Source organism: Myiozetetes cayanensis, unplaced genomic scaffold, assembly GCF_022539395.1.
Source record: "Myiozetetes cayanensis isolate MyiCay16 unplaced genomic scaffold, myiCay2020 scf32, whole genome shotgun sequence".
NCBI lineage: Eukaryota > Metazoa > Chordata > Aves > Passeriformes > Tyrannidae > Myiozetetes > Myiozetetes cayanensis.
In genome coordinates, this window is record NW_026087544.1 from 4,848,925 (window position 1) to 4,870,779 (window position 21,855).

Here is a 21,855-nt window from a genome sequence, read left to right on the forward strand (position 1 = left end):
CATCCAGCCTGGCCTTGGACACTTCCAGGGATCCAGGGGCAGCCACAGCTGCTCTGGGCAACCTCACCACCCTCCCAGCCAAGAATTTCTTCCCAGTATTCCCAATAACCCTGCCCTCTGTTAGTGTGAAGCCACTCTGCCTTGTCCTGTCACTCCAGGCTCTTGTCCCAAGTCCCTCTCCTGCTCTCTTGGAGTCCCTTTAGGCACTGGAAGGATCTCAAAGGTCTCCCTGGAGCTTCTCTTCTCCAGGTGAACACCCCCAGCTCTCCCAGCCTGGCTCCATGGCAGAAGTGCTCCAGCCCTCGGAGCATCTCCATGTCCTCCTCCAGACCCACTCCAACAGGCAGTCCCTTGTGCAGGGTGGGTCAAGTTCTTCCAGCACTTCCAGGGTGTTTCTCCTCTAAACTAACTCCACTGGCAGCTGTGGAGCTGGTTTGGATTCGTACCAGAGAAACTGAGCCTGCAGCAGTGGTTCATTGAACCAGGCGATGGACCCGTTAACATTCCCTAAATTTTGGGGGTACTGCCACTAAGTAGTCTTAACTCTTGGGGCATTTGCCTGGAGGAATCATCTGAGAACAATTCTTACCCTTCCTGGGAGGATCAGCACCTCCCTGCCACCTTTCAATAACGGGATCTAATTTGGAGCTTATAACAGGAAACAAGCTTGTATACAGAGTTTCCACAGCCTCACGGGGCTCGGGCAGAAATGTTTGGGAACATAAAACAAAAGCATATTTTTAGAATATAGAGTTTCACCATATTTACTGATCTTGTCAGAAGACCTTAATTGTCTGGAAAACCTGAGGTTCCTTTGCCTTCATCAGCAGTCTCCCTGGCTTCCAGCAAAGCCAAAAACGCTGACAGACAGCCTGGTATTGTGTCCAGATGATGCTCAGCTGCTCTAGAATTAACCTTGTAATACATGCTATAATTAGCAACCAACAGTTTGACCCTCAAGTAGAAATCAGACATATTTAAACAACTTGTTTCACTTGAGGGATCTGAGCATTCCCTTCCTGAGCTGGCAGGAGGGAGCCACGCTCCTGGAATTGAAGTTTGAAGGTGTCTTTCTGACCCTCAGCAACAAGGAAGGGGAACTTTGCTTTTGGGAAGCTTCTCACCTCGAAAGAAAGAAAGGATGCTTGGTAAAAGTTGAAGTTGAAGACTGTACATGTCTTGGGGAAAGAGGGGCTAATTTAGCCTGGGGAAAACTGCAGGCAGGTTTTTAGGAATGCCTTGATTTAGGAATGGTATTCTCCACCTCAGTGCTCCTGCTCAAACCAGCACAAGTGGGGCAGGGCAGAGGCACCATGGGGTCCTACGTGGAGTCCTTCACCAGAGCACAGACCCTCTCTGGTGTAAAGATCACCAGACAGACCAGCCTTTGTCACATTTGAACCGAGCAAAAAGTGCAAAGCAATGGAGAGTCGGGTCCTGGAGGGGACACAACCCTTAAGTTCTGCTTCCCCCCCGTGCAGAGTCCTGGAGGTCCCGTACGCCTACCAGTGCTGCGCCTACGGGAGCTGCAGCAGCTTCTTCAAGGTGTCCAGCCAGTGGGAGGCAGGAGACACGAGCCCTGAGGAGGAGGATCCCCACAGGAGGACCATGGAATTGTTTCCTGGTCACGCCGATAACCACTGTGAGTAAGCTGGGCTGAAGGGTGATCGGTCCACGGGCAGGGCGGAGAGCTTGGAGTGCTCCCACCTCCAGTGACAGCTGCCCCAGGGAAGGCAGACTGAGCCTCCTCCAGTGCAGGTGGCCAGCTGCTGTGAATGGGCTTCAGCTGGTGACCCTGTAGGGGAAAAAAGAGCTGATCTGGCACATCCAAACCTTCACAGTGTGACCAAAGGACCTGGCAGTCCTCCACAGCATGGGCACGTCTGCCAGTGTGGCCTTGCTGGCCATGGAGCGAGACTGCCCAAGGCACTGGAAGGTGGCTGAGGCTACCTGGGGTAGCTTCTGGGCTTGGTTGTCAGACTTTTGGGCAGTGTGGAGCCTTTGGCAGGACATCAGCCTTCCTCCTTACAACATCTAGGGGAAGGGCATCAGGATTAATCCAAGTAACAGAATGAAGTCAAAGGCCTGGAGTGTGCAGCTGGCTGGAGATAGGGAGACCTGCATCTGTGCTGCTTTGGGGCACGTCCCCTGATGCTGCAGCAAAGGCCAGGGTTAGGTGTGACAACAGGACACATTTGGGGAGCACAATGAGCTCAATGCAGGGGCTGGCTGGAGCAGGGCAGGAGGGCCTCCAGAGCTGAGCAGAACTTTCTGTCCAAGAGTCAATCTGTTCTGATCTCCAAAGCTCAGCTCTGCACGGACCTGCATGAAGCCAGTCCCAGGAGGCCAGCACAGGACAGGGCAAGGCACACCTGCACTCACAGCCCCCCAGCACAGCAGCAGCTCTGGCACAAAGCTGGTGTGGTCCTGTTGCAAAGGAATCTCAGAACAACGTGAAGAAAAGCACGAGCTCCTTTGGTTCCTTCCCCTGTAACTGCTGGAGAGTGAAAACAGCATTTCAGGACACAGCTTGGATGCTGCATTTGTTTCTGTGTTTGTGTAAATACAGTGGCTGCAGAGCACTTCTGAGGTCTGAGAGGGCTGAGACCCTGGGGAGCCCCTGATTCACTGAGCACCCAGCCATAGCCAGGGGCTCTGCTGTCTCCTGCCCCATCCTGAGCAGGCAGGACTGGATGTGGAGGCAGATAATTGACCCAGAGCTGCTGGATTCTGTGTTACAGGCAGCATGACCAAGACTCTTTATGGCACAGCCAGCTCTGTGTTCTGCTCCTGCCCTGATCCTTCCCAGACCAACAATAAGCTTTAGACATGTAAAATGTCCAGCCAGAGGGTAGCAAGTGTGGTTCCTCCTGGTCTGATGTGGCTCTGGGAAGCGTGGTAGACGTGGTGGTAACGCTGGGCAGACAGTCCAGAGGAGTCACGGTCATTGCTGCAGGAATTGCTTCCCGGTCGGGTCAATTTTTCCATCATTAACGCAGTCCATGCTGTAACAGTGCTGGTGCAGATGGCTGGGGGGGTTGCCCAGCAAATTACAGCATCTGTGGAAAGATCTGGTTTGTGAACAGAGCCCACAGCACTGCTCACAGAGCTGCTCTTGCTGGGTACCAAAGCCTTTGATGTCCCAGAGGATGCTACCTCCTGGTCCTGTCAGCAGACCAAAACCTACCACAGGCTCCCAGGCCTCCAAGCCAGTCTCAGCCTCGTGGATGGTTTGTTCATGAGATTTTGGGACCGGAGGGGAACGTTGACTGTTTCTAAGATGTGCCAGATGAGACTATTAGCAGCTTGTAAAGGCTCCCATTTTCAGATGTTAAAGCACTGGATTTGTCTTGAAATACCAAAGCACACAGGTGCAAGTGTGCCATGCACAAGAACATGTTCCTATGACTGCAGCTTTTGCAGATGACCCTCCTCACCACTCAGCAACCAGGTCTGCTCTTGGTGATGAGGCGTTTGTGGTGTTGCTGTTTTACTTAATTAATCATTGCTTTATTTCTGTCCCCAGTGCTTCCTTTCTGATGGCCACTGGTGGCATTTAGCTGGGTTATATGAACCTTGTAACACTTCCTCATTAAAAAAGACAAAACATTCCTTTCATGCAAAAGGGGAAGTGGTCTAGTTAAGAGAAAATAACTTGTGGCTCTGTCCTGGCAATGTACAGCCAGGCTCATCAGGGCACTTGGATGCTCTGGGAGAGCTTGTGAGAGGGACAGGCACTGCTTCCAGCCACAGCTTCTCTGGACAACCTGTGCCAGGCCCTCACCACCCCCATAAGGAAGAGTTTCTTCCCAATATCCCATCTATCCCTGCCCTCTGGCAGTGGGAAGCCATTCCCCCTTGTCCTGTCACTCCAGACCCTTGTCCAGAGTTCCTCTCCAGCTTCCTTGGAGCTCCTGGAAGGGTCTCTAGGGTCTCCCTGGAGCCTTCACTTCTCCAGGCTGGACATTCCCAATTATCTCAGCCTCCTTGGATTCCAGCTGACAGTGTTTAGCTGGCAACCACCTTGCAAACCCTGGAGGGTCCTTGGAGCTACACTTTTCCTGCTTCGATCATTTCAAAAGGCCACTCAAGTCCCAAAAAAGCACCTGCCCAAGCCCCTTCTCCAGCAATTCTCCTCCTCTTCCTCCCACTTTGCTTTTGGTACAGCCAGGTTTTTTTCCATGGAAAGGGCAATACTGGCAAAGTGGGTTTTTTCCATAAAACCTCAGAAAGTGGAGGTGCCTTCACAGAATTCAAATAAATAGCAGCTCCTTCCAAACTGATGCAGTCTACCTTGCTAGGACAAAACAGCCATTTTCTTTCTCCACAGTTCCCAGGCTGGAGAAGTGCTGGTTCCCAGCAGAGAGGTACATTTTTTCACTTTGAACCTTGCTGTGCTGTCCGAGGATTGCTTTGCTATTCCCAAAAGGCTCAGCGGTCCAGGCAAAACAAAAGATCCTCCTTCGCTCCATGAAAATGTTTAACCTGGGCTTAAACCCAGCCCTTTGAGGGGAAAAGGGAAGGGGCAGGTTACACTTTCCCAAGGGCTGGGTCTCAGCAGGGCACAGAAAGTGCAAGTCTGTGTCTGTGTTCTTTGGGTATCGTGCCTGCACATCACAGCCTCCGCTCTGTGGCTGGCAAAGACACTGGAGATTTATAAGGCTATAAAATACAAGGATGAAATATTTTTCCATCCCACTGTGAGTGTTTCCTTGCCAGGCTCCAAAGCAGCAGTAATATTTCAACTCTTACACAGACAGATTTTAAAAAATTGCCCTTTTTTTTTTTTTCCAAAGCTCCCTGAAGCCGAGAAAGCCACAAAGCTTGTCAGGAGGCACTAAAGATAGCACGTTATTTGTCATCATTCTTTAATCAAGTAATCCCAGTCACATTTTCAAACACGGGCAGGGAGCAGAGCTCATGAGAGACGCCACCTCTAAACAGATTAGACAAGGAAACCCCACTCAGGTCAGCTGTGTGGAAACTCACCCTCCTGGCCAGCATCTGAGCTGCCAGGTGCACACCAGCATCAGTCCCTTCATCCAAGGGAGAGTTCATCCCACAGCTCCCTGGCTACCAGGCTGCAGGAAGCAGAAAACCACATCCTTTCCCTTTGCTCCTGCTGGCAGAAAACCCCTCCAAAGATCCCCAGTGGGAGCTGAAGGCCGTGCTGGTGCCATGGGTGGGGACAGGGCAGCGGGACAGCAGCTGTCCTCACTGTGTCCCAGTGCTATCAGTCAGCAGGAGTTTGGGAAGAGGAAGAAGGGAACAAAGCAGAAAATCACGTCTGGGATTAGAATGAGAGGATGCCATTTGCCTTGGTGATGTCCTACACCGAAAACGTGGCTGAGGTCTCAGCCCCATTCCCTTCCAGAAGCTTCTCCTTCAGTCATGGAGGCTCTGCCTGAGCCTCAGTGAGCCCAAACCTGGCTCAGGGTGCAGGCAACCAGTCTGCCTTCAGCAAATCCTGGGAACCTCCATGACCAAAACAGGGTGCCACAGTCCCAAGAATTCACAGGACGTAAAATGAAGCAATAAATGTTGGGTTCCCTTGTCTCTTTGCCACTGAGCCGTTCGGTGGCGGTGGATGCTGACGAAGAATTTGTTCTGCAAGGAGAGGCTGATGGCTCCCTCTGAACAAAGCCCCAAAATCCCTCTTGATGAACACACTGGACAAGCCCTGCCCAGAAAGCTCCCACGGAGAAGATGCATTTGAAGGCTTTGTGTTCTGTAACCACATAAACTGGAGTATTTATTTACTTTTAATAATGCTTGCTGGGAGGAGGGAACCACAGTCACACAGCTCTGGGAGCTGGGGCTCTTCCACTTCAAATGTTGGGAGCAACCTAAAAACGGAGGGATTGGCTACACTGCAACCCACCAACGTTTTTACAAGACCTTCTCCCTCTACAGCAGTGACTGCAGGGGACAAACTGGACACCAGCAGCTACTTTGAACTTGTGGGCTGGGAACTGGCTGGGAAGGTCCGTGTGGAGGGCAGGCAGTGGGAAAACTCCTGGCCCAGTTAACCCTGATGGTGCCTGTTCCTCTCCGAGCACCATTTCTTGTTCTTCTCTCCCCAGATGACCTAGATGCAGATGACCTTCAGCTGGACCTTGAGGAATCAAAGCTTCACCCCACTATCCAGTGCACGCCGAGCCCCGGTGAGCAGCCAGGGAAACCCCTTGAACAGAGCTGGGATCCTTTGAGCTTCTCTAAATCCCCAGGATCCCCCCATGACCTTTCAGATCAGAAGCCTGGTTAGGCTTTGGCCAAACTGGGGACAGGTGAGGAGCTTCCTTCTCCCAGCTGGATGTAGCTGGAGGCTGGACAGGCCTGGTTCCATCCAGCCAGCTGTGGAACACTGGCAGGGACAGAGTTTTCACCAGCTGTCCCACTGACTTTGTTGCAAAAGAGACGTGAAGGAACAAGATTATAGCTGAGGGCATGTCCTGCTGCCTGGGAACAAAGGTTGTGGTGCTCTGAGCTTTATCCCCTTTGAGATGAGCAAGATTTCTCCATTTCCTCTAATTTTGTTTGCTCTGCACCACCTAAAACTTCTCCCATCCTGTTTTTGTTTTTGCTGAGCCCCTCACTGTAACATCCCAATCCCTCCCAGGAACGTCACACAACTCCACAGCACTAACTCCCTGATCCCAGGGAGCAGGTAATGGCAGAGGGGCCCAAATGCCAGGCTGACACCAGGAGTGTCATTGGGTCTGGTGTCATGACCTTTTTTTTATGTTTTAGGAGGTCTGGTAAGTTTGTGGTTCCTCACATTTCGCTTTGACCTCTCCCTGCACCTTGTTTCTGCCCTAGACAAGATCTGAGAGATGTCAGAGGCACCCAGTGTGGGCACAGGAGGGAGAGAGCCAAGAGGCAGCTGCAGAAGAGGGCAAACAATTCTCCTTGCCAGCCCTCAGCACTCACGGGGCTGGTGGGGCCAGGAGAGGGCTGGGACGTGGCCACCACCCCGAGCAGCACCCCTGGAGCCAAGTGGTGCCTGCTGGGCATAACTTTGAGGTTTGTCTTCCAGGTCCCTTCAAGCCTTGTGATCACCTGTTTGAGAGCTGGATCATCCGCCTGGGAGTTTGGGTCATCGTCCTGGTCTCAGTGCTCTGCAACGGCCTGGTCATCCTGGCTGTCTTCGCCTCCCCCAGCTACCTCTCTCCTGTGAAGTTCATCATCGGCTCCATAGCTGGGGCCAACATGCTGACCGGCATCTCCTGCAGCATGATGGCCCTCGTCGACGCCCTCACCTACGGCCACTTCGCCAGATACGGCGCCAGATGGGAGACGGGCGCGGGCTGCAGGGTGACGGGGTTCCTGTCCGTGTTCGCCTCCCAGGCTGCCATCTTCCTGCTCACCTTGGCTGCCGTGCAGTGCAGCATCTCAGCCTCCTGCGTGCGGGGCTACGGGAAATCGCCCTCCCTAGGCAAGGTCAAGGCCGCTGCCTGTTGCTGCCTGTTCCTGTCCTCTGTGGCTGCCGTTCTGCCTCTCTTCTCCGTTGGGGAATACGGAGCGTCCCCCCTCTGCCTCCCGTACCCCATCCCAGACGGGAAACCTGCCACCCTGGGCTTCACTGTGGCCTTGGTGATGACAAACATGCTCTGCTTCCTGACTATCACTGGCACCTACATCCGACTCTACTGCAACCTGCTCAAGGGGGAGTTCGGCGCTGTCTGGGACTGCGCCATGGTTAAGCACGTGGCCTGGCTGATCTTCACCAACTGCCTCCTGTACTGCCCAGTGGCCTTCCTCACCTTCTCCTCTACCCTCAACCTCTTCCTTATCACCCCAGAGGTCATCAAATCCGTCCTCCTTGTGGTCCTGCCCCTGCCCGCCTGCCTCAACCCCTTGCTCTACCTGCTCTTCAACCCCCACTTCAGAGATGACTTCCGCCTGCTGAGGCAGAAGGGGCAGGACAAGGGGAGCTTCCCCCAGTCCTGCGCGGCCGATGACATGGAGAAAAGCTCCTATGACTCCACGCAGGCCCTGGTGAGCTTTTCTGACATCGACCACATGTTTGAGACGCCTGATTCCCTGGGAGTGTGCCCCATCCTCGACAGCTACAGCTTCCCCTCCATGACGCTCATCCCCTGCCAGCAAAGAACGGGCACCAGGGGGAAGGAGAGGGGCTTCTCTGAGCATTGTCCCTGCCTCAGTGACAGTGAGGTGCTGATCACTTCAGAGAGCCGAGACCCGTCGGGCAGCAGCCTCCGGATAACCTTCTTCCCCTCCCCACCCACACCGCCCTACACGTCTCACTTATAAACCTCCTCGGAACAGCCCCACAGCCCACGCCGAGGGCCAGCCCCAGCTCCAAGGGGGCCAGCAAGGTGACACAGGCTGCTCCCTGTAAAGCACCAGTACAACCTGTCTACCCTCAACCCCACCACACCTGCCTGGACAACAGGCACCACTCTGCCAGCTGCCCCTCGCTTGGAAGGGCTCTGACTGAGCCCCAGACACTCAGGGCTGGCCACGGGAGGAGATAACCCCTGCATGTGTCGCTCCTGCTGGGAACTGCCTGGGAGAGAGCCCCACCAGCTCAGGAAGAGGATCAGGGAGACCTCCCTCCTCCTCCTCCTCCTCCTCGTCCTGAAGCATCGCCAGCCAGGAGGAGCCTGCAGTGAAGCCAAGTGTGTCTTCTGAGGCAGAGACATCTTAGCAAAAGCCCTTGCTCTGTGGCCACACATGGAAATGTCCAACTGCAGTGACATGGCCACCCACAGGGACCTCAGCCTGTCCTCCAGGGTTCTCTGCAGGTCCCACACAGCCCTGGGAATAGGCTGGTATCTGCCCCATGCCATCAACTGGGCAAGCAGAAGTGGGTTAAAAGCAGCGTATCCATGTGTGCATCTGAGGTTTGGACTGCCTCTATTTTTGGGAGTCTCCACTCATTCACTGGGAATCTCGTGGGTTGGGCAGGACCCTCACTTCCAGCAGATACCAAGAGCTGGGAACGCTCAGCCCACCTTTCAATCTGACCCACAGTGTCTCACAAGGGGTCTCTGAAAACCACGGCAGCCAAACCCAAACAGTTTCCCAGAAAAACCCACGTGCTGTGGCTGAGGTCACTCAGCAGCACCCACCCAAGGCACCCAGGGGCACACTGGGCTCTCTCCATCCTGCTTCACACACCACAGCACACCTGGGGCACTCCTGTCTGTAGTCACCTGGTTCCTGCTCAGGTGTGGTGAAAATGGGGTCTGGGTCCCTCACTGCCCCCAAACCTCCTTCCTGGAAGAGGCTGCTGGTTCTGGATACACATCCCAGACAGAGTGCAGTTGTTTCGAGGGCTGCACTTGCCCTCTTCTATTTTAAGGGCAGGCAGCTCACGTAGAAGGAGGGAACAGAAATCAGCATTGTGGGATGATGGCATCAGGAGGACACAGGCCACTGGGAAGAGCCTCAAATCCACTCCCTGCAGCTCAGGGATCTCCCAAATCCATGCTCTCCATCACAGACCCTCCCAGTGCCAGCCGGCGCAGCAGGGAGCCCTGGGCAAAGCTTTGGTTCTGCTGACGTTACTGCAGCTGTTTGTCACTCATTCTTGTGAGATAATAAATGAGCCCCATTGCTGACCAGTGGCTGGTTTCTGTCCTCTTGCATGTGAGGAGCACCTTGGTGGTTCTCTGGGCAGCTGCCTCTCCCAGCCTCAGGTGTTGTCTGGGTGCATTCCCTGAGTGAGGGCGGGGAGATCGCCTTGTGTCCACATGAGCTTACACCATCCTCCCCACCCTTCTTCTCCAGAGGGAAGAGCCAAACCACCCACCTTTATGCAACAGAACTGCACCAGCAGGGTCCCTCTCCAGATCCTGTGGACCAGAGCCATCTGCTGTACCCCATGATCTGCTGCTCGGGGGTTTGAGTTCATGAGCAGGACAGAGGCTGCTGCAAGGAGGTTAAGGTTAAGGTTAAGGACGTCATATAACAGGGTCTCCCAAGCAAAGCCACACTCCCCAGACAGAGCCTGGCTCTGCTTCCCTCCTCTGCAGATCAGCCATGTAGTCTTTTCTCAAGAAGAAAAACTTGAGAGATCAGCAGAAAATCAGAGGAGAGGGATCCAAGGATTAGAGAAGATGGTGGGAACCCCAAACGTAGTGGCAAAATCCAAAGCTTTGCCATGGTCTTTAGGTGGGAACTGGGAAAAACATGGCCTGTTGTGAGACTTGAATCCTGCTCCAGACTTGTAATAACAGGTGCTCAAAATCCATTCTCATGCTTGGTTCATTAAAAACACTGAGCCATTTTCTTCCATGTTCTTAGGGCTGCTCACATGCACAGGACTGGGAAACACTCATCTAGGTCGATTCTCTTCTGAAGGCTCCTTCAGAAGTGGGATCAACCTGTTGGAGCAAGTCCAGGGGAGGGCTTCCAAGTTGATTAGAGAGATGGGGCACCTCTCCTGCAGGGAAAGGCTGAGACAGGTGGGATTGTTCAGCCTGGAGAAGAGAAGGCTCCAGAGTGGCTAATTGAGACCTTTCAGTACCTGAAGGGAGCCCACTAGAAACATGGGCCTGGAGTGACAGGACAAGGGGGAATGGATTCCCACTTTGATTTGATTTGATTAGATTTTGGGGGAAAATTCTTCTCTGTGAGGGTGGGGAGGCCCTGGCACAGATTGCCCAGAGAAGCTGTGGCTGCCCCATCTCTGAAAGTCTCCAAGGCCAGGTTGGATGGGGCTTAGGAGCAACCTGGGACAGTGGAAGGTGTCCCTGCTCATGGTAGGGGGTGTGGAATTAGATGAGCTTTAAGGCCCCTTCCAACCCAGGTCATTCTATGATTCTGTGATCCCTAGGATAAGGAAACCTCTAATTAGAAGAGACCCTAAAATAGACCCCACTATCACTGACACAATGAGCATCATTACAAGTCACAGTCCCCTGCTTAACTGAGCACAAGCTTGTCAGGGAGCAGGAGTGAAACCTGTTCTCTCTGCTCCCCCAAGGCCACAGGAGCCCCTTGGAGACCGTTCAGAGCAAACACACCCTGAAGCCCTCTCTGTGTTCCTTGCAGGGTCACTCAGGGAAAAGGAGGGAGCATAAACACAGAGCATGTTCTGTGCTGACCAAAGAGGTGCCTGAGAAACAGTGAAAGTTTATGGATCTGCAGAGGTGCAGGAAACAGAAACCAGTGTCCTCCTATCGCTGCTGCAGGCCATAAATCCAGAGTAGGAACTCTCTGGCAAATGCTCATTAAAGTGCCTTTCACCACATCTCTAACTGTGTACACACGGCTTTCCACCCTCCCAAACACTAAATTCAATAATTCTGTAAAGAAAAAAGACAAAAAAGGAAAAGCAAACCTACATCACTCCATCTCCCTGCTTAGCAGTTGTTTTGGCCCACACTGGTGCCAGGCTGCCCACCTTCAGGCAAGCAGGAGCCAAGCTGTGCAACCCACTTCTGATCGCCAGTGGAGGTGTGAAACAACCTCAGCAGAACAGAGAGAAGTTCTTGCTCCCCATCCTCGACCAGCAAGAACTCATGAGGCTGCTCTTCTGCCTCCTAGACTGAGCTTTAGCTGCCTGGACACCTCCCTTCCATATGATCCTCTTCAAGGCCACCAGATGTTAGCATGAGCCTCCCAAAAGCAACCAGATGTCCTTGAGGCATTGTGAGCCTTTTCACTGGAGACAGGGCTCCCTTGGATTCCAACCTTTGGAAGGGGATGTGTGCCAAAAAGGGAGGGAGAGAGAAGTTTATGGAAGGGTCCCTCCCTGTAGCAGGATTGCTCCTGGTTGGAAGAGGCCTGGCTGCCAAAGAGCCCCAGGCAGCAGCCAGTGAGCTGCACGTCATGCTTGGACAAGCTGGCCTGGTTTCCTGGGCTGCATCGACACAGATGTGACCAGTAGGTCAGAGAGGGGATTCTCCCCCTCTGCTCTGCCCTTGTGAGACCTCACCTGCAGTGCTGCCTCCACTTCTCAGGCCACCAGCACGAGACAGATGTGGACCTGTCCAGAGGAGGCCACTAAGTTGATCACAGGGCTGGAGCCCCTCTGCTCTGGAGCCAGGCTGGGAGAGCTGGGGGTGTTCAGCCTGGAGAAGAGAAGGCTCCAAGGAGACCTTGGAGACCCTTCCAGTGCCTGAAGGGGCTCCAGGAGAACTGGAGAGAGACTTTGGACAATGGCCTGGAGTGACAGGACAAGGGGGAATGGTGTCCCACTGCCAGAGGGCAGGGATAGATGGGATATTGGGAAGAAAATCTTCCCTGTGAGGGTGGGGAGGCCCTGGCACAGGTTGCCCAGAGAAGCTGTGGCTGCCCCTGGATCCCTGGAAGTGTCCAAGGCCAGGTTGGACAGGGCTTGGAACAGCCTGGGATAGTGGAAGGTGTCCCTGCCCATGGCAGGGGATGGAACAAGATGAGCTTTAATGTCCCTTCTGAGGCCTCGGGGGTGGCTGGGTGACAGGCAGAGCTGCTCTGGAAGCCATTGTCAGGGCTGGGCACCTTTGTGGTTTCCCCTGCACGTCAGCAAGGCCCTGCCAGGACACCCTGAAGGGCAGAGATGGCATGTTTGAGGAGGATGTGGGCCCTGAGGGACCCGGAAGCATTGTCTAACAGGACAATGTGGAGCCAGTTTGTAGGCACACTCCAGTGTCCATTTTTCACTCATCCAGCCCTCCTGGCTGTAGATGTGCAGCTCCTCTGAAACAAAGCCAGTGGAACAAGCACCCTACAGTGTTGTTTTTTCAGTCTCATTGTTTTTTCCACCAGTGTTGTGATTTTTGGAAGACTGGGCCGTGATTGGGAATGTTTGGGATGGCAGCAGTGCTGCAGCCATGGGAATGTAAATGGCAAGGAGTAAACCCTGCATGGGATGGCAATATCTGCTACCAGCCTTCTTGGAGGCCAAAGGAAAACACACATTGTGGAGAATGTAAACCCATCTTTGAGACTGGGATGGACCACACATCAGGTCTGGCAGGTGACCTCAGCAGTTTTCACATTTTCAGATAATCTCTTCCAGAAACACCTCAAGAACCATTACTGTCCCAGGTGTGAATGGGAACTGAGTGACAAGCTAACCTGGAAAACAGGAGAAACCTCCAGCTTCCTGAATGCCTCAGAACTGGAGTAGCTTCCCTGCAATTTGTGAGGAAGAAGAATCCCACTCAAATACTGGTCAGTGATAAACTGAGTTAAACACCTTGACCACTTCTGTGGCACCTCCCCTGATACATTAATAATAAGAATGTTGGAACTCCAAAGTGGGAAAGAAGGCATGCTGTAGATAGACCTATTGGTGCCCAAAACATGGAGAGTAAAAGGACACCTTTCCACCATCAAAAAATCAAACCTGCTTTTTCATTACTCAATGCAGTTTCCATCACCCAAAAATAAGAGGCCAGGCTGCCAAAGTACTCCAACAGTGTTAAGGAACTGTTCATTCATTTATGATTATCATCACACAGGGACTGCAAACATCAGGACAATCAGAATCCATTTTTTATTTATTCCTTTTTAAAATGTTCTGAAAGAAAAAGCAAAATAAAGAGCAGGACCCACCAGGGGATATGGGAGATGCCATCATCACAAGGAACACAGCGCTGGGTTTCAGAGCAATGACTGACACCACATCAACAACAACAACAACCTAAACCCAGAGGAGACTGCCCAACCAGTCACATCACACAGAGATATTATAAGATCTATTTCTTTACACCAATTAGCTGATTTCCTGAAGCGCAAATCAAGCTGGCAGCAAAGCCATCTACAAACTAATCTCCCATTTTCTCCTGCTCCTGATGACAGCATTTTCTTTGCTTGGGGAGAGCCTATATCCCTTGGGATATTGTCTCCCTTCCTTGTCCAGCAGTCTGGGGTAGCCTTAGAGACAAAGAAAACTTCCAGCCTGTAGAACACGACCCATGGTCCTGATTGTCCCGTTGTCCAACACACTCCCAGCCTCCAGTACAGTTTTCCCAGCACATTGCAGAGGCACAGGAGGGAAGCAGAGGGAGAGGCACAGTTGGTCTCATCCAAACATACACTGGACCACAAACACTGGGAATAATAATAATAATAATAGTAACAATAATAATAACACTTTAGGGGGTTTACACTTACTGCTATGACTTTCACAGCCAAGATGTAGGAGAAAGCAAAGGGCCAGGAACGTGGTGAGTAGCAGTAAAAACTGGCTCCTCCTCTCAAAAACATCATCCTACATCCATGTTTATTCCATGGTGTGTGGGAAGAGCTGATCCTGAGTTGCTGCCAGTCTAGGGATAAAATCCAGCAGCTGCTCCACACCACCTAGGAATGGTTTGAGGTTAATTCTGAACAACAACAACAACAACAACAACAACAAAAGGCCACTTTCATTTTGGGTGATTTCCTGAAGCAGGCGAGGAGCAGAGGATGGAGCCAGATGATTCGTTTGGGTGGCAATGACAACTTTTCCCAGCATCAGCTGTTCAGGAAACTACAGCCCTGCAGCAACACAGCTAAAGTGACCCCGATCCTCAAGGAAAAAGCAGATGGTAAGTTGGGTCCCAGTTTGCCACTGAGGTTCAAGGGGTGCCCAGAGGGGGCCTGGCCCCTACACAGCAGGGCTCTTCCTCCCCTTTGCTGTGCTGCCCCACAGAGCCAATTAACCAACAGAAAAACAATTGCACCAAAAAATCTGCAGTTCTTTTAGCTCCAAGCCCTCAGGAAAAAAAAAAAAGGCCTTTTATGCTTTTAATTTTCTGTTTTTCTCCTCCAATTTTGCCAATTTAATCAATCAATTAAAATAACCGGATTATTTTCCTCTCCCAACCCCTCTAATCCACCTCTTCTCTTCCTTCTTCTCCCACTCTCACATTTAGATCTTAATTTCCTTCTTCCCCCCCACCACCTCTGTTTTCTTTTTTTTTTTTTTTTTTAAACTTCTGGTTTGGAAAAGTTCCACAGCTGGAGTTTCACATTTCCTTTTGTCACCACATCGAAGGCATTTGAGGAGCACAGGGAGGGAATGTCACAATGGACACACACACATGTTCAGCTGCATTAGGGGCAAAGGGAGAAGGTTGGACTCAGTGGTCTTGAAGTTCTTTTTCCAACCTAATTGATTCAGTGATTCTGTGAATTAAGGAACTTTCCAGAGCCCCAGAGGTTTGTGAGGGATGAGGGGTTTGACCTGTCCTGCTAGAGCAAAACCACGACAACGCCACAGCAGGAGCTCCAGATCTCCTGCCCTCCAGATCTCCACAGGACAAGTGCATCCAGGTCAGGATTTTTGGAGAGCCCCTTCTCATGCAGGTTCATCTGAAAATCCCAATCTCCAGACAACAAAGAAGAACATAAAGTCGAGAAGCCACAGTCAGGCACTGCACCTGCTGCACCACCACTTCCCTTGTCCTCCGTGTGAGCAAGAAACACCAAAAAGATTTTGCATCAGAGAAGTTGCACTGCAGAGGCAGTTCTGCATCTCCTCAGGCAGCTGCAGGTACCTTTAGCAGTTGGTATAAGGAGAGGGGGCTGAGAGAAAAGCAGAGAATCACAGAATGGTTTGGGTTGGGAGACCTTAAAAATCATCTACACAGAAGCCTGGAGAGGCACAGGAAGAGGTGTTGGAGAAGCAGACCCCTTGAGGTCTGTGTTCTGGATCACAGATCCTAAATCCCCCACCCCAGGTCACTCACAGAACCTTTCCCCCCTCTACACAGCAGCTCTGGCAAGAGGTATTTCCTTCTCTAACTCAACTGAAGCCTCTGATTTACCCCCCTCAAATGCCTGTCCCTGGCTTCTGACATTTCACTTCCTCAGGGATCTTTTCTCCAACTCTCAGCAGCAGCTGCCTCCCCCTGAAATACCTGCTCTGCCATTGCCTCAGCTGTGAGCAGGAACACAGACACATCCTGGAAGTCCTTTTCCTCCTTCCTAGCAGTCCCTAATGACTGCTGTTAACAAAGCCTTGGGAGCTTCTAGTGAAGTGAATTTTATCAACTGAGTGAAAGAGAGGAAAAAATCAGCATATAAAGTCCTTCATCCTAAAACTGAGGGTCTGAATTCCAAACACCATGTCCAGGGAACCAGCCCTCACCTCTTAATGCCTCCCACATGCTCCAAATGACAGCAGAAATTGCAGCTGCCTCACCATGTGCACACCACAGGGTGAGATGCAGTTCACCTTCCAGAAACAAATCCTTCCAAGCTGAAAATACCTTTTTTTTTTTTTCCCACATGACATTTTTGCTCCAGTGAAAACTTCTTAAAAAGGGGAAAGAAAAAAAAAAAAACCACAGAACCTACCAGAAATTAGAGCTCAATTAGAAATGGAAATTGCCAGATCCTGCTCAGGGTTGCTTGTACTGGACACAACGTGGCAATGCTCATGTTTTGAGAAACCCTCCATGTCCTAAGCTGCATCAAAAGAGCTGTGAGCAGCAGCTGAGGGGGGGATTCTGCCCCCCTGCTCTGCTCAGGTGAGACCCCACCTGTGTCAGGCAGTGCTGCCTCCAGCTCTGAGGTCTCAGTACAGGAAGGACATGGAGCTGCTGGAGCAATTCCAGAGGAGGCCACGGAGATGCTCCAAGGGCTGGAGCCCCTCTGCCATGGAGACAGGCTGGGAGAGCTGGGGGTGTTCTGGAGAAGAGAAGGATCCAGTGAGACCTTTGAGCCCCTCCCAGTGCTTAAAGGAGCTCCAGGAGAGCTGGAGAGGGACTTTGGACAAAGGATGGAATGACAGGACGAGGAGGAATGGCTTCCCACTGCCAGAGGGCAGGGTTAGATGGGATATTGGGGAGAAATTCTTCCCTGTGAGGGTGGGGAGGCCCTGGCACAGGTTGCCCAGAGAAGCTGTGGCTGCCCCATCCCTGGAAGTGTCCAAGGCCAGGTTGGATGGGGCTTGGAGCAACCTGGGATAGAGGGAGGTGTCCCTGCCCATGGTAAAGGGGTAGAACAAGATGTTCTTTAAGGTCCCTTCCAACCCAGGCCATTCTGTGGTCCTGATCCTCAAACACTGCCCTGGGAAGCTCGGAGGGATCATCCATTACATCCTGTTGGGAGGGGTCAGAAGAAACCGCAGGGGTCATTCCAGCCACTGTCACACACACGCGCACGGAGTTTCTGCAGCTCTTACAACACCGGGCGCTGGGAAGAGCAGCCTCGGAGCATCCCTGCCCTCGCGTGGTGCGCGGGCACTGCTGCAGCTCTGCTGTCACCGAGCCACATCGGGGCTTTCTGAAGCGCTCCTCAGATCACCCTTGTGAGGCATCTCCTTTAATATCGCTCAAGACGTCCCCTAAATCCAGAGCCTCAGTCTGACTCTAAGTCCTCACCTAAAGGACAGAACCAATAAGAATTTGGAAAATTATCCCAAGTCCCAGCCCAGGAAACGTTCTGTGACTCCTCTGAGAGCTGGAAAAAATCCTGGACTACAGACCCAGCACACCAGAAACCACAGCCAAAGGCAGTTATGAAAATATATAGATCTAAGGCTCCAGCAAAGCAATTTATCAAAAGTCTCAGTGATCCCACTGAAGGGACATTTAGAAAATGCCCTTCGGGCATCACTGATGAAACAATTGTGAAAATCATCAAGGCAGCTGTAAAGCTGCCCCAGAGTCAAACCATATGGATTTAGTGAGAACATCTTGGTGATTCTAAAATTGCCCCAAATAAGACTGCATAGAAGCCATTTTAGAAGTGATCTGTAATGTCAAAGCATAGCAATAAACACCCCATTAAAAGGACCATTAAAAAAAAACCAACCAAAAAATCCCACAAAGCATCCAGTATTAAAAATCTTTTGTGTGATTTTTGGAAGTATTCTCGTGGGGGCCTTTTGAAGGGATTTGTACAATGATCCTTCAATTTTTTATGGTTCTACTTACAATGGCTCCCCTGTGGGAATTTGGGCTTACTCTTGATAGCTCCTTGGCAGTATTTTTGGTCTCCTCAGTGTGTTTTCACAATAGCTCCATAATGGAGGTGGGGTATTTTTACAAGAGGCATTTCTTAGATTTTTTGGAGACAGTTTACATAATGGTTATGTAATGGTGTCTTGGGGGAGGATCAGAGATGTGATTTAAAGTGTCTGACTGATGCTGGATTTGCGAGTATTTCCCCTGTTAAGTCTCATTCATGGGACCCATTTTATGCCATAAAGAACAAAGAGGAGACAATGGGAATCACAGGGTTCCCACTCTGACTCCAGCTGCAGGGAAGGGTACAACAGCCACACTGCAGGCAGCTGAAGGTGGCACCACCCCACAGTTCCCGGGGGGAACAAACTGATTCTGCCATGAATATTTCCATCCATGACCTCAGCAATTCCAAATGGATCACCTGAGAGGGTCCATCGGTGATCCAGGGCAATACTGACCTCCCTACAGACAAAAACAGCAGCAAAAAAGGAAGAGGGGGGCGGCCCTGGAAGTTGTTGGTGGGTTTTATTATCATGATTATCATCATCATCATCATCATCAGGTGTCTCCAGCCTTGCCAATAGGCAGGGAAGGGACCTTGTGCTGCTGCACTGACATGGTACCAGCTGGATGGCTCCCAACTCTCTTCCCAGCTCCAGCAAACCTCTTCCAGCCACAAGAAACAGGGACAGAAGTGCTTCCCTGCAAAGCAGAAGAGCAGAGGGGGGATGCTCTGCTTTCTTCACACACTTTTGTAGAGGGTGTTGAACCAGAGAAAGGAGAAAAGGAAGAGTTGAAGGTAATGTGGAATATTTCAGGAGAGCTGTGGGTGAACATGGACCTCAACAGTGACAGTCACAACCCTGGCACCTCTCAAGGATGGAGCCCAGGCTGGATCCCTCTTCTACCACTCCCTTGACAGGGAGCAGGAGTTTCTCACCCAGCTCTCCAGCTGACTTGCCCCACAGTGCAGCCAGACTGCAAACTACCCTGTGAGAAGTGGAGGATCAAAGAGTCTGGGTTCTCCCATGATCACAGCCACAATAATCCTGCCCATCCCAAACTGGTAAACCACCACTGAAGAAGAATTGGGAGCTGCCTGCTACTGCTCAGGCTCGAAGGAGAGCCTGGGTGTACAGACCTTGGCCTGTTTTTCCAGGAATGTTATTTCTCTGACAGAAGAGATCACATCTTCCTTCTTTTCAACTGAAGAACATCCAGTGGGCAGCTGAACAGGAAAAGAATAAAGGTATTTCTTAAGCCAGGGCTTGCAACAGGAGCAGAAATTTTTCAGTAAGTGTATTTTTCTCCTGGAAACTGCAGCACAAGGATTGAGAACAGACTCAGGGTCCTCAGATAAACAGCTCCATGCAGGAGCTGAAGCCAGAAAGCACTTGGCAGTAGCCTTTGAGTGCCTCTGGCTGCTAGAGGATTGTCCTCCAGAGGATGAACATTCTCTAAAGGATGTTCCCAAATCCTGTGATGGCTTTTGTCAGTTTTGACCTAAGTGACTCACAGTCAATCCAGTTCCAATGTTTCTTCCTCTTCCTTCTCCAAATCATCCTTCCTCCTATAACACCTGCAAGCATGGAAACAATTCCGGTGTGGGACCAAAGGAATGAGAGTCCTGGAAAAAAAAAAAGGAAACTTTTAAGAACAGAATCTTTAACATAAAATGCTTTCTCTGAGAATGAACAATAAAACACATCAGTTTTGTTTCTAGAAATGCATGAGCCTCCAAAAACTTTTTTATAACTAAAGTAATTCAAATAATTTTTTTTTGTTGTTTTTCATAAATCAGAATTGTTTGTAATGGTTCTGCCTGTATTGAGGCTAAAGCTCTGTCCTGGGCACGTCTGGTTTGTGTCTCCAGAGTTCTTGCACACCTTCATTCCTCTGACAGCACAGAGCAGTGCCTGACTCACACTGACCTGGGAGCCCCTGGGGGGTGTGAAGGCAGACAGGCCTGGCCTGGCTCTGTCCTCTCTGTCTTGGATGAACCCTCAGCTATTCCAAAATCTGTCAATCTGTTCCCTGGGGTTGGGCCAGTGGGGACCTCATCTCAGTGTTCTCAACCTACAGGACCTGCAGACACAGACCCTGCGTGTCCATCGGGATTTGCAGAAAGCCAGGTTTGCTTGGCAGTGTGAGAGCAGCTTCCCCAGCCTGCCCTGAGCCAGGACACACTGGAGAGCCAGCCCAGCCCACCTGCTGGGGAGCTGTGCCCCTGATGTCCCAGCACAGGGCTGGGACAACACCTGAGTCACCAGCAGAGCTGTGTTTGGGTCAGGCCATTCTGTAGGAAGCCCTGGGGGAACAGGAGCTGGCCTGAACAGCTCTGCTGCACCTGAGACTCAGCACCATCTACCCCTGAGGTCATTCCACCACGTTCCAACTCTTCAATCCCACCCTGTCCCTCAGGGCATTGTCCAAACACTCCTTGAGCTCCTGCAGCCTTGGGGCTGTGCCCACTGCCCTGGGGAGCCTGCTCAGTGTTTAATTACTTTCTGGGGGAAGAATCTTTGCCTGATATCCAGCCTAAACCTCCCCTGACACAGCTCCAGCTGTTCCCTCAGGTCCTGTCACTGCTCACACAGAGCAGAAATAGGAGCTGCCCCTCTGCTGCCCCTCCTGAGGAAGCTGCAGATCCTGAGGAGGTCTGACCTCAGGCTCCTGCAGGCTGAACAGACCAAGTGACCTCCTCACATGGCCCCTCTAGACCCTCCCCCATCCCTGTTTCCCTCCTTTGGACACTCTCCAATAGCTTCAGATCCCTCTAACATTGAGGTGCCCAAAAGTGCCCCCAGGACTCGAGGTGAGGCCGCACCACCTCAGGTGGTGGGACAGCCACAGATTGTTTCAAACTTCAGCACTATCAGAGATTTCATCCATATCCTTGGAAAATCAGCGTGAGGTGGACGAAGAGGCTGATTTAGTGTGTCTGTTGGGAAAGGAGGAGCATGTGGAGATGTGCTGGCTCTTTGCTCTGTTACTCCAGGCTGTATCTCTCACGCACTGACAGCCTGGTCACACAGTCCTCCTGACTTCAAGCTCCAAGAGGACCAGATGATGATGCAATCTGACAAACATACTGGTACCTGCCTCTAGCACAATAATTTCTGCTTGAAATCAGGCGCTGCTGATTTAAAGATCCCCCGTGGCAGAGCATCTGCCAGCTCTGAAGGCAGTGGTAAACTGTCCTCCCTGCTAAGCACTGAATTCTCACCTCCTGCTGCTGGGCATTGCCAACCCTTTGCCTGCTTAGCATGGCTGAGGTCAAACAAATCCCCCAAATTCTCATTCCACACACAGCCTCCAAACAGACTGACCCTGCCCCCAGGCCAGGATAAGGTCTTAGCTTTCACGTACAGATTTCTTAAGTCATAATTTGTTCTACATTTAGCTGGGAATTTATCTCGGGTGGCCGACAAGGACCGTAGGGATGGATTCAGGTTTTAAAATCCATCCCCGGGCAGGGTGGGAGCGAGCTGGAGGGCAGGGGGGGAGCGGGGGCGGCTCAGGGCTGTCAGCTGGAGGCGATCTGCTGGAGATGTTGAGATGCGCGTGTGGGAAGAGCTCAAAAATAGCATTCGTTTCAAAACCCTGGGATACTAAAGCAGTCTCCCGGTGCCTCTCTGCCAGCTTGGCTCCAGCAGCCTCGGGAGAGCCGGTTCCAAGGGACTGATGCTGCAGGAGCGGCACACGGGGGTGGGGGGCAGCGCACAGCCTGTGCCTGCAGCTCTGTGAGGGCTCTGCTGCAGCAGAGCGCTGAGAATCATGGAATCACGGGATCCTTAAGGTTGGAAAAGCCCTGTAAGATCACTGAGTCCGACCATTCCCCCAGCACTACCACGTTCACCACCAACCCATGTTCCCGAAGTGTCGCATCCGCAGGTTTTTTGAGCACATCCAGGCACGGTGACTCCACCACTGCCCTGGGCAGCCTGGGGACCGCCCTGTCAGGGAAGAAATTTTCCCCAACATCCAACCTAAACCT

General features: G+C 51.8%; 1 protein-coding gene and 1 long non-coding RNA gene across 3 annotated transcripts in view; one reads left to right on the top strand and one right to left on the bottom strand.

Moving 5' to 3' along the window:
* The window catches only part of LGR6 (leucine rich repeat containing G protein-coupled receptor 6), a 111,703-nt gene extending 102,116 nt beyond the window's left edge, over window positions 1-9,587 (top strand). For both annotated transcript variants that reach the window (XM_050327078.1, XM_050327079.1), the window contains 3 exons: window positions 1,482-1,642; window positions 6,084-6,164; window positions 7,037-9,587. In XM_050327078.1, coding sequence (XP_050183035.1) covers window positions 1,482-1,642; window positions 6,084-6,164; window positions 7,037-8,274 — 1,480 coding nt within the window. In that variant the 3' untranslated portion in view covers window positions 8,275-9,587. The remainder of the gene's footprint in view (window positions 1-1,481; window positions 1,643-6,083; window positions 6,165-7,036) is intronic.
* An 8,836-nt stretch (window positions 9,588-18,423) lies between these two features.
* LOC126646115 (uncharacterized) lies at window positions 18,424-19,498 on the bottom strand. Its single transcript, XR_007630224.1, has 3 exons — window positions 19,375-19,498; window positions 19,000-19,086; window positions 18,424-18,560 (listed from the first exon to the last, which is right to left on the bottom strand). It is a non-coding gene; the product is annotated as an uncharacterized LOC126646115 (long non-coding RNA).
* Between the last annotated feature and the right edge of the window lie 2,357 nt (window positions 19,499-21,855).